Source organism: Condylura cristata, unplaced genomic scaffold, assembly GCF_000260355.1.
Source record: "Condylura cristata isolate star-nosed mole 26May11 unplaced genomic scaffold, ConCri1.0 scaffold00017, whole genome shotgun sequence".
Lineage (NCBI taxonomy): Eukaryota > Metazoa > Chordata > Mammalia > Eulipotyphla > Talpidae > Condylura > Condylura cristata.
In genome coordinates this window covers 5,627,020-5,638,076 of record NW_004567118.1, presented here as the reverse complement: position 1 = coordinate 5,638,076, position 11,057 = coordinate 5,627,020, and the positions used below count along the sequence as shown (strand labels likewise).

General features: G+C 61.6%; 1 protein-coding gene across 1 annotated transcript in view; it reads right to left on the bottom strand.

Moving 5' to 3' along the window:
* SRCIN1 (SRC kinase signaling inhibitor 1) overlaps window positions 1-11,057 on the bottom strand; it is a 60,104-nt gene that overhangs the window by 5,705 nt on the left and 43,342 nt on the right. Inside the window, 7 exon segments of the mRNA XM_004684271.2 lie at window positions 1,452-1,598; window positions 5,699-5,851; window positions 6,128-6,282; window positions 7,992-8,226; window positions 8,716-8,962; window positions 9,260-9,407; window positions 9,583-9,713. Of these exon segments, the coding sequence (XP_004684328.1) occupies window positions 1,452-1,598; window positions 5,699-5,851; window positions 6,128-6,282; window positions 7,992-8,226; window positions 8,716-8,962; window positions 9,260-9,407; window positions 9,583-9,713 (1,216 nt within the window).

Sequence of the window (11,057 nt, the reverse complement as noted above, 5' to 3'; positions counted from 1 at the left end):
GATGAGGGGGGCAGGAGGTGAGGGGGTTGGTGAGGTGAGGGGCAGCGCTGGTGGGGGCAGGGGAGGTGGCCAGTGTCAGGAGGGAGGCACAGTTCAAGCCAGTGCAGCCAGGCGCCGGGCCATGGACACCCCCACCTAGCAGCTGTGTGACCTGGTAGAGCCGGTCTCCCCAGTCTCCCCATCTATCAAGCGGAGAAACTGCCTCTCCTGAGGCCGTGTGTGTCTAGTGAAGGCCCCACAAGCAGCTGCTCCTCAGGACCAGCCTGGAGAGCGCCTGGGGAACTTACCCCCCAGGCCATGGCAGGAAAAAGAGGGGGTGGGATCTGCAGGGATTTCTGGGGCTCCACCAGGAAGACTTGGGCCGAGCTGGCGAGGCTGGGAGGCTGGGAGGGGACAAGCGGGGCTGTGTGGCCTTTGACACTGGGTCCCCCAGAGCAGCAGCAGGCAGATGGGACTGCCTGGGCCAGGGGCTGCAGGACTCCAGGCCACACCGTCTCTGCCGCCCTCCCCTGACCCTCGGGGAGCCCCTCCGCCTCTGGGCTGTGCCCTAATCTACAAGCGAGGTGGCTGGATGCGCCGTTCTCTCATCTCCTGCCTCTGAGAAATTTCTGAGCCCAGACATTTCTTCAAGTCACAGCAGCTGGGTGTTTCGCACCACTCCCACCCCAGCACCCAGATGGGCCTGGCATACAGGAGCTGCTCAGAAATCGTTACCCAAGCAAATGAGTGCACCGAAGGGCTCTCTCGGCATCTCGGCCCAGGGTCCTCCCTGCACCTTTGCCCAGAAACACCCACTGGAGAGGCTGTAAACTCTGGACAGCGTCCTCAGCCTGCTAGTCAAATCGGAAAGGGGGTGCAGTGGCCCTGTCTCCCACAGCGCACCTGGGACCAAAGTGCCTCTTCCAGCCCCCCACCCCCAAGTGTCAACAGGGAACGGCACTAAAATCCAAACAGAAGACAGAAAAGCATGCAACATTGGTTTCTCCTGCAGCTGGGAGACGGTCTAGGAGCTGGGAAGAAGCTGAGATGAGGGCGGGGCCCGAGGAGCAGGAGGGACCTGAGAGCAGCGAGAAGAGGCAGGAGAGGAGCTGAGGCAGGAAGGCGAGGGGCGAGAAAGGCACCCCTGGAACACCCAGGGCAGCCGGGGCTTTAGAAGGGACCTGGCATTGGGGTTGGGGGGGCAGTCTGCTCACCAACCCCCTTCCAGGAGCAGCTAGAGGCGGCCCCCTAACTCTGTGGGGCGTCCTGAGAAGGGCAGAGGTTTGTTTTAACCCCCACCCAGGCAAGGGGATCGCAGGGAGGAAGGACAGGAGGGTGCATGTGAGGGAGTGGGGTCAGATGAGGGGTCTGGCACGGGGTCTCCGGGCAGCTGCAGGGAGGTGGTCACAGGAGCACCGGCTGCTGCAGCCCTGGCAGCCGGGGGGGGGGGGGGCCAGGGAGGCCTCGCTCACCTGCTGCTGGGCCTGGATCCTCATGTACTCCGCCCTCTGCTTGCCATGCTTGCCTTTGTCCGGGCTGCCCGCCTGGCCCTGGGCCGCCTTCAACCGGGAGGCCCCCGGAGTCACCACTTTCATGGGTGGCACGCTGCCACCGCCGCTCTGCGGGGAGAGGAGAGGTCAGGCTGGGGCCCCCAGGGGGCGGAGCCACACGGGCTGGAGGCACTGGGGGGTCTCTGGGTCAAGATCTCCAGAGGGCCCCTCCTGGGGCCCCAGCAGGGCCTGGGGCCCAGGCCCACTGTCTGGGGCCAGGTTGAAGGCCTCCCTGCAGGCCGGACAGCAGGGGCTCCCAGCAGCTCCTCACTGAGCACTCTGGCAGCTTCCTTGGAGACAGCAGCTGGTACCCTCCTGAGGGAGCCATTTCTAAGGTGGGGTCCCTTGAACCACCCCGCTCCCAGCAATGGCAGCAGCTTCAGGCCTGGGGGAGCATGTCTGAGGCAGGTGGGGGCGTTTATACAAGCAGAACAGGATGGGCAGCTCCAGGCCCACATCCCTCTCCAAATGGCAGGATGAGGGTGAGGTCCCAGAGATGGGCAAGTCTGGCCTCCGACCACCCCGGGTACCAGGCCTGCCCGGAGGCTCTGGAAAGGCAAGGCGCAGGCAGGAGCCGACAGAGACAGAGTCAGGCAGGAGGGGGAGAAGAGCGTGGGGCGGAAGAGAGGGAGAGAACTTTATTGGCCGGTCCGCAGATACAGCAGAGGGGGAGGCCCTGGCCCCTGCCAGGGTGGGCTGAGCCGAGCCCGGGGAGGCCGGCTTCCCAGCCTCCCCCGCCTCCGCCTGCGCCCACCCAGGGCAAGCTCCCAGGGGGGTGGGAGGGTCTGAGAGAAGGTGGGTGGGAGGAGGGTGCTCCTGCCGCCCCCACCCCCTCCAGCTCTGCGGATGGAGAGACTGGAGTGGGAAGGCAGGAGGGGAGCCAGGGGAGGAGGCAGCCACCTGGGGGTTTGGGGGGCAAGAGCGGAGGGCCGCCGGGAGGCCCCGTGAGGAGGGCCGTGCCCATTTGGCTCAGAGTGGCTTCCAGTTCCCGGAGCGTCTCCTCCAGGCTGTCCATCCGCTGGGTGGCCGTGCCCCTCCCTGCTCTGCCTTGGCCAGCAGCAGGCTGGCCCTTGTGTCCCCCACTGCTGGGCTGGGCCTCGAGTCCAGAGTCCTTGGGGGTCTCCGCTGGGTGAGTGTCAGCTCTTGAGGGCTCCTGAGCTCTCTCTGGAGCTGGTGCCTGAGAACACTTGGCCCCGGCTCCTCCCTTCTCCAGGCTGCAGCCCCTTCTCCCCACTCTCTTCAGGGCCACCCCTTCCTTCTCAGGCATCAAACCGTTCCTGGGACAGGAGGCCTCGGCCACAACTCCTGGCGGGGACCGGGGGCCATCCCAACCCTTCCCCCTGCCAACCAGGATCCTGGGCCCTGGGGTGGGGGTTATCCTGGAGCTAGATTCCTCAAGCCTGGCCTCAGGTGGGGAGGGAGGTTTGGGGGCACACTCCGTCAAGATGATCCGGGGGACACAGAAGGCCCTGGGGCCTATGGCAGCCTGGGGGGAGAAGAAAGATGAGGGAGGGTGTGATCCCTGTAAACCCAAGCACCCAAGCCAGGATGGGGGTCGGACATGGGGGCCCCGGCCGCTTCCTTTCATAGAGGGAGTCAGGGGAGAGCCTGATGGTTTCACCCAGCAGGATAGTAGCAAAGCGGTGCTAGGAGTCTCTTTCACCACACCTGATGGTGTGGATACGTTAAACTCAGGAAGGTCGCAGGGGTGACGAGAACCTGAGGCGGCGACCTCGGCACTCAGGGAACGCACAAGGCACATGCTTAGGGCGCGCCTGCTGCCCTGTGTGCTCCAGAAACTGTTCACTGGCCCAAACTGAATGGGAGACCGGCCCCGCCACGCGGAGGACACCAGGCACTGGCCTCCGAGGGGTGGGCTGTCAGCCTCGTCTCCGGCCAGAGGTTCCTGGCCCTCACCCCTACTCTCTGGGCTCTCTCCAAGGGCCTCGCAGCCCAGGAGGAGAGGCCAGGCCCCCTGCTGCTTCCATGTGAACGTGGCCAGCTCTGACCTCCGAGAGAGGCCCCCAACCGGCCCCTCCAACTTGGGCCCTGGCCTGAGCCTGGGCCTCAGCCTTACGGTGGGCCAGGCCTCAGGTGTCCCATCTGAGCCTTACGAATGGCTACGACTGTCAACTCCCCGCTTTGCAGAATACCCAGGCTGTGCGGTCAGGTGTTCACGCGAGGTCATTACACAGCTAGTTAGGAGCAGAGCCAGGAGCTGAGTCCAGGCAAGCTGACCTGTGCTCCCCCAACCCCTGCAAAAGAAGCCATGGGGAGATTTGAGGGGACAGCAGGGACCCCAAGCCCTCCTCCTTAGGCAACCCCCCAGCCCTGCCACCTGCTTACCTGGAGGTGGGGGGTGCAGACTGGGAAGGCAGAGAGGGCACCCCATGCCTGCCGGCTTCACTGCCTGACAGCGCCTCAGGATGCAGCGGGTGAGGAGGCCCGAGAGGCCAGCAGAGGGCTGTGCCACTGGGCCCCTCAGGATTGGCTTCCAGAGCAAGAGGGGAGGGGCTGGGGGCAGCGGGCAAGCGCTGAGGGCACAGCCAGCCTGGAGGCACCCCACCACGCTCACTGCTCATCACAGCTCCTTGGGTGGCTCTGTGCCCACCGCTGCCCAGCAGTCTGGTGTCTGCCCGCTCCCCTGGTCAGGGAGACAGCACCACCAGGCCTCAAGCCAGGTGAGAAGTAACTGACAGCCAGCATGGAGCCCAGCGTGGGCCAAGAGAACCCAACGAGGCAAGGGCGCACGGGGGTGCACCAGAGGCTACCCAGCCCGGAGGAGAGGCCGCTGTCCCCACCTGCAGGCGGAGGGACAGCCCCAGGCAACCCCCCCAGCCCCTCCTCCCCAAGCGCAGTGCCCGGCGGGCAGACAGCAGGTCCGTTCCCAATCTCCCGAGAAAGAGCAAAGAGGAAAAAGATGCAGCGGGAGAGCAGCAGACGGAAGCTGAGAAGGAAGCCTTGGCCAGGAAGGTGGTCCCACATCCCAGCTCCCGAGCCAGCAGGCGCGCGGGCCTCGGGGCGGAGGGAGGGCCTCGGGGCTGCGAAGGAACCTCGCCCTCGTCCCCAGCCCAAGGCTTCGACTCCGGCCGGCCGGTGGGAGAAACGGAGCCCCCACCTGGCACAGGCAGCAGAGCAGGGGCGGCTGGGCACTGGCAAGGGCACAGGACCCAGGCAGGTTGTGAGCTGGACCATAAGTCATCCAGCAAGCCCGGGACACACGACACACTCCAATCTTGAACCAAGACAAACCCAGGCTTTGGCCAGACCTAGTCTCGGGCAGCAGATCGGAGCCAAAACCCCAGGCCGCCACGGGCCGTTCAAGCCTGGAGACCATGCAGGCCCAAGGGGCCGCCCGGCACCAGGCTGCTGGCTTCTCCTCTCCCAGAGGGGTTTAAGTGGGCGAGGTGGTGGCTGGGGGGGCCGGGGAGGTGACTAGTGTTTCAGCAGGTTAGCGTGATAGGTGCGGAGAGGAAGCTGTGGAGGCACAGGCGGAGAGACAGCTGTGAAAGTGGGGGGCAGCCCGTTACCTTCCATGTGGGGCCCAGGGCTGAGCCCCCAGGGGGCCCCGGGTCCTGGGGGGACAGCAAAGTGGGGATCGGCTGGCGGCGGGGTGTGGGGGGGAGGGAAGACACTGAGCTTCTCTCAAATACCTAGGGAGCAGAAGGCAGGAAAGTTGGGAGAGTGGGCACAGGGAGGGCAGCCGAGTGTGGGCCTGTGAACGGCTCAGGCCCCCTGCGGAGGCATGGGCAGGGCTGGCGCTGGGGCCCAGCTTCACTCCGGCCCCTCACCATGGCCCTGGCCGCTCTGCCCTCCAGCGAGCCTCCTGCTGTAGAGACCCCAGGAGTCAAGGGTCTCCAGCCACAAGTGGGGGTGCTGAGATCACCTGAGTCTGGTGACTCACAGCATTGGGAGTGAGGGTGCAGAAACACTGTTCCCATGTCAGTCAGGGGCAGTCAGGGCCCTCAGAGGCTACGTCAGGAGGGAACTTCAGACGCCCCTCCCCCATTTCACAGTGGAGAGGACCGGAGGAGACGGGTGGGGTCCTGAACAGGCAGCACTGGGGAGGTCCGCGGGGCGAGAGTCCATCCCTGCCCTACACAGCCACGTGCCTAGGCGTCGCGCAGCGGGCAGGGGGAGCGGGCAGGCCCAGGTGTGCCCAGACCTACCTCCAGCTCTGCGATGATGCGGTCCTCGTCGTCCTCGTCCTTGATGGCCGAGGCCATGATGGGTGGCGTGGAGGCCGGGCGGGCCACCTCCGACACGGTCCGCCGCAGCTTCACCTGCGGCTTCTGCACCTCCAGCTCCTCAGACTCAGCCTTCTGAGAGGCCCAGGCCCGGTCAGGACCAGGCTCGCCCCAGGCGCTCTCTCCAGCACCAGCCTACCTCCCAGGCCTGTCGGCGGCTGACCACTCCCCACCTGCCCCCACTCCTCTGCCCCTGCCAGGATGGGCCCCTTCCCAGGGTGAAGCCCAAGCTGGGGCAGAGTCACCCCACCTCCACTTCCCAGGACAGAGGGCATGCCCCTGGGGTCTCCAGAGGTCATCTCAGACACCCTCCAGCCTCCCCCCACCCCTCCTGCCCAGTGGGGGTTGTACCTTGATGAAGGCCGAGTCCTTCTTGCTGGTGACCACCACCTCTCCGGTGCGAGTGGTGGTCAGGCCGTGGGAGGAGGGGAAGCTTCGGCGCGGAGGGGGTGGCGGGGGCGACTTGGAAGGCTTCTCCGTGCGGTATCGGGGAACGGTCAGCTCATCTGTGGGCAGCCCAGGGACTGGGGATCAGGGGAGCCGTACCCCGAAGCTGGTGGCCACATCTGACTCCAAGGGAATAACCTTGCTGCTTCTTCCAGGGAGAGGGGAGAGGAAGGGCCCCTGCACCCCGCTCTTACCCTCCCAGGCTCTGGCCCACTGAGCTGCTCCTCCCCTTGCAGCACTGGCGCCCAGGCTGACTTCATAACCACACTGAAGCTCACCAAGCGCTGCCTAGCCCCTCTCTTTCCCACAGCCCCCCCAGCCCCAGCCCTGCACAGACCACCAGCGGTTACTACAGCCAGTGCGGACTCCGCCCACCGAGCGCTCCCTTCCCCCAGCTCCTGGGGCAGCAGGAGATGTTTCCAAGGCAACCTGCACAAAGGTCACTGGGAGCTGACCCTTCTCTGCCTTTGATCCCCCCAGTGGCTCCCAATTACCCCAAACAAGGTCTAAGCTCCTTGGCCCAGCTACCAGCTACCCCGAGCCTGCCAATCTTTCAGCCTGGGCTCTCCTGCTACTCCCTGGTTAGGGTGGCCTGGCAACCACAAACACACACCTCCCAGCATTTGCAAATGTCATTCCTCTCCCTGGAATTCCCTCTCTAGCACCAGCAGGGAAACACCTACTCCAGAGAAAGTTCCCACTTTTGGGGCGGCCTTCTCTCCCTCCCAGGGCCTCCTGGGGGCTCACCCCACCGCTGCATTTAGCACCTGCACGCTGTTTGAACCACACTGGGGAGGGCCTGGGCCAGGTCACCAAATTATTCTGAGCTAGTGACCTTATCTATAGAATGGGAATGAGGGTCCCCTACTGGCGCAATGGGTTAAAGCGCAGCATTGAGAAGCTCTCAGCAGCCGCTGCAGCTCCAGCTGGATCCCTGAGTTCGTCCCCCGGCCAAGGAGCTGACCCACATGGCGTGAAGGCCTCTCCTGACCCTGACCGCCCGCTGCTCCCCTCAGCAGTGTTTTTGAGTCCATCTGACTGTTCTGCTCCCCACTCTGTCTCTGGTGAGGCCTCTCAACCCCACTCCTGCACCTCTGGCCTGTACCCCAGTTCTTGTAGGCATAAATAAACCTTTTTTTAAAATGGGAATGATTACTGTAGCCACTTCCTGAGGTTGCTGAGCACTAGCTGTAAGGATTAATACATGGAAAGCACCCGGGATTCTTGTCACATAGTAAGTGCTTGGTAAACACAAACATTAGTAATATCGCCCCACTACATTTTAAGCTCCTTGAAAGCAAGCAGTGTCTTATTTCCTTATTGCCAGCCTGCACACACAGTAGGTGCTTCACAGATATAGAATGAATGAATGAATGGCTGACCGCCATTTTGGCCTCCCCTATGAGCTTACAGACTTGGGGGGACAGGAACCGAGTCTGGATGGACAGGTCCGTACAGTTACACCCGGTCTCAGCATTGCCTGGCTCCTGGCACACCTGGGTCAGGCTGTGCAGCTGTGGTTACTGCTCTGCCTGGACAAGCTCCTTGTCCTGGCAGCGACCCTGAGCAGCAGTCAGCAGCGGGAGAAGCCCTAGTTAGGGCGGCTCCACCCCATGCTTCCAGGCTCCCTCTCATGGCTGAGGGCTGGGCAGTTGACCCTGGCCCCACCACAAAGACTCCAATGTGCCTCCCCCATTAACCCGTGAGCTCCTGGGAATGGGGGTTCCCCTCCTCTAGGCTCTACACCAGCCCCCTAGCTGCCCCCTACCTGAGCCTCTCCTCCCGCTGGGCTCTGTTCGGGGAGCTGCCTTCTGCCCGTGGGGAAGCTTGGGGGGCTTGTGGTCAGGGGTGGGGGCGACACCCGGGGGGGCCTTGCTTGCACAGTCCAGGTCAGGGATGGCCTTCAGCAGCTCTGCCTGCGTCTCTTCCAGCAGCCGGTTGATGTCCTTGGCGCTATACTGGGTCAGGGCTGCCCGCTTCTCCTCCCAGTCTCGCTCAGCGGCCTTGAGAGGAATGGGGAGAATCAGAACTAAAGTACCTGCCCTGCCCTTGGGTCTCTGGGCCTTCAGTCTTCCCCTGGCCATATGTGCAAAGCAAGGGACTAGGAAGCCTCACCTTTGGGCCCCACTCCCACTGGGACCCTTGGACACTTCTTGCGTATTCCATGCTTTCCCCGGGAGCTTGGAAAGCCACTAAACAGTGGCTTTATACAGTATATAGTATTCTCTTGATATGTTTAGACATGCCTTTGGGACGTTCTATATTGTTTCATGGAACACCATCTATTCTTATGCTAACACCACACTGCTTTAATTATTATAGCTTTATATATGCTTTTCTTTCTAGCAGGGCTAATATCACCCCCAATATGCTTCTCAGACTTCCATGAGAGAAGTTATGCTCCTCCCCCAGAAAAAAAGGTGGCTCTTCCAACCCTAGGAAGGTGGGGAAATGTGTGAGCCTAACTCACACCTCCCTCTTGGGCCCAGTACCTCAACAGACACAGCCTTGTCCACACTTCTTTTGCCAGAAGCATCCAAGCCTTTGGTAGGGTTGCCCCCCTTGGGAAGAGGAGGGGCCCCCTCAGCTGACCCACTCAATTCATGGAGGTTCATTGGAGGGCTGGGGGGTGGCATTTCAAAGTCCAAGCTCTTGTTAAAGTCTGTCTCCGCTGTCACTTTCTTGGGCGATTGACTCAGAAGGTTGTTGGGGGGTGGCCACACGCCCTCGTCCACTTGCCTGGAGTGGGGAGAGTGAGGAGCATCTGTGAGTTTGGCAGGGGGGTGGCCCGATGGAGAGAAGTCTAGCCTGAAGGGGACAGGTGGAAGGGCCTGGGGAGAGTGGCCCAGCATAAGGAACAGCCAAGCCTATAACATGTGAGGGGGTCACAGGTCAGAACTGAGGGGCAGGCCCAGGCTGCACACTGGACCATTGTGGGAGTGAGGATAAGGGGTTAGCTGGAGCTATACATTTGAGCCCAGTGTATGACCCCATAAAAATCAGAGATCAGAAATAAGAGCTCAGGGATAGAGTGACCTTCGGATCTGGGCCAGTGTGTCCGTGACCCCACGGCAGCGCTTAAGGAGCCCGTCCAGGCGCTGGGGCTCTTCCTTCAGAAACTTCACAGCCTCCACCTCCACACGCAGCACCACCCGCATCTTGCTCTGCAGGCCTGGGAAGTGAGCTGAGGGGACAGGAAGGGGTGAGCTGGGGAAGGAGCAGCTCTGAGAACCAGAAGGGGCACAGGTAGGGCAGGGCCTGGGATGGGGTGTTCACTGGGATGGGGGGGGTCACTGGGATGGGGGGGGTCACTGGGTGGGGGGGGGTCATTGGCCTCATTCACTAGCCTCCAGGCTTACCTTTCAGGTCAGTCAATGTCTCCCCAAGCTGCTTCAGCACCAGCGCCTTCTCCTCCAGCTCAGGCCCGGGCACCAGCCGGTGGTTGTGGGACACGTCCCTCTGGATCTTCTCCACCGACTTCTCCAGGTCACTGCAGCCACAGAGAGACCCTCTCAGCCCCTCTGGCCCCAGCCCAGCCCTCTGAAATTGGGTAGTTGGAAAGAAATTAGACCACCAGTCAGATCAAAATTAAAAGCCCTCCACCAGGCCACCTGCCCAAGCGAAACCAGAAATGCCAACCGCAGAGGTGAAACTTCAGAAGTGCTCCCTACTAGGTGCCCTTGAGCACCCTGCTTTGAAGTTCTGGTCTTTAGCAACATCCATCCAAATCTCCCTCCTTATAACTTGCATCCTCCGATTTCTCATTCTGCCAAGGAGGCAGCAGAGAAGCTGGCAGCCCTTCTGAGGAACCTGGCCAGCTGCATAGGCCCCTGGGGGTCTCTCTTCTTGCTGGGTGGCACTGCCATGTTCACCCATCTTTTCTCAAATGATCGAGACTCTCAGCCTCTTTCTTTGAGGACAAAATTGCTTTCCATTGCCACCTAGCTTATGTCCAGCTGTGCTGTTTAAATCCACATTTCTAAAATGCAAATCAGATCCAATCATCAACCCTGTATTGATCCCTAAGTGGATCCCACATTCTGACACGAACATGCAAACTCTTCAATCAGCAAGGACACGAGGGCAGCCGTTGAAAACTTGGCTAAGAGCCAGTCAGATCCATGTTCTAATCCCAGCTCTGCCCGTCCCAGGGGAGCACGTTTGGGTAAGATCACCGACTCTCTGTGGGCTGTCACCTCCTCATCTATAAAAGGGGTGGTGAGAGCTCGCCCCTGCGGAGGCCACCTTGAGCATCAGATGAGCTACTGCTGCTGGGAGAGCAGGTGGCAGGGTCAGGAGACTCGGGTCACTCTTGTTGTCCTCCCGCTGCATCCCTTGTCCTCATATGGCTGCACATACGAAGTGCCCAGAACTATCTGAGGTCCTTGAGTGTGCAGCCCTCTCTGAGTCTTTATAACATCATTTCCCCTGCCTGGAACAACCCACATACCTATGCACGCGCACAAACTCACATGTGCACTGACTGTCATTCGCCCTCCGTCTCAATGGGCACCACCCCCCACTCTCCCCACACTTGGGGTTGGGGTGGGCTTCCTGCCCTCCCAAGCCCTGGAGTTACTACTGGCCTCTTGGACCATGAGCTCTAGGCAGGAACCATCTCTTCTGGATTCATGTCTCTTTCCAGCACCTGGCATGGTGCCTGGAGCAGAGACGCCTGGTAAATAATGGTGGAATGAATGAGTAAGTGAAAAGGGAACTGCTGCCCAGGTAGGTCATCTCGAGCCTTTACTTGAGCTGCTGACATTGCTAACCTGCGGGAGGGGCGTTTCACACATTCCTGTCAAATCCCATCTGTTAGATTTCAGTTCAACAA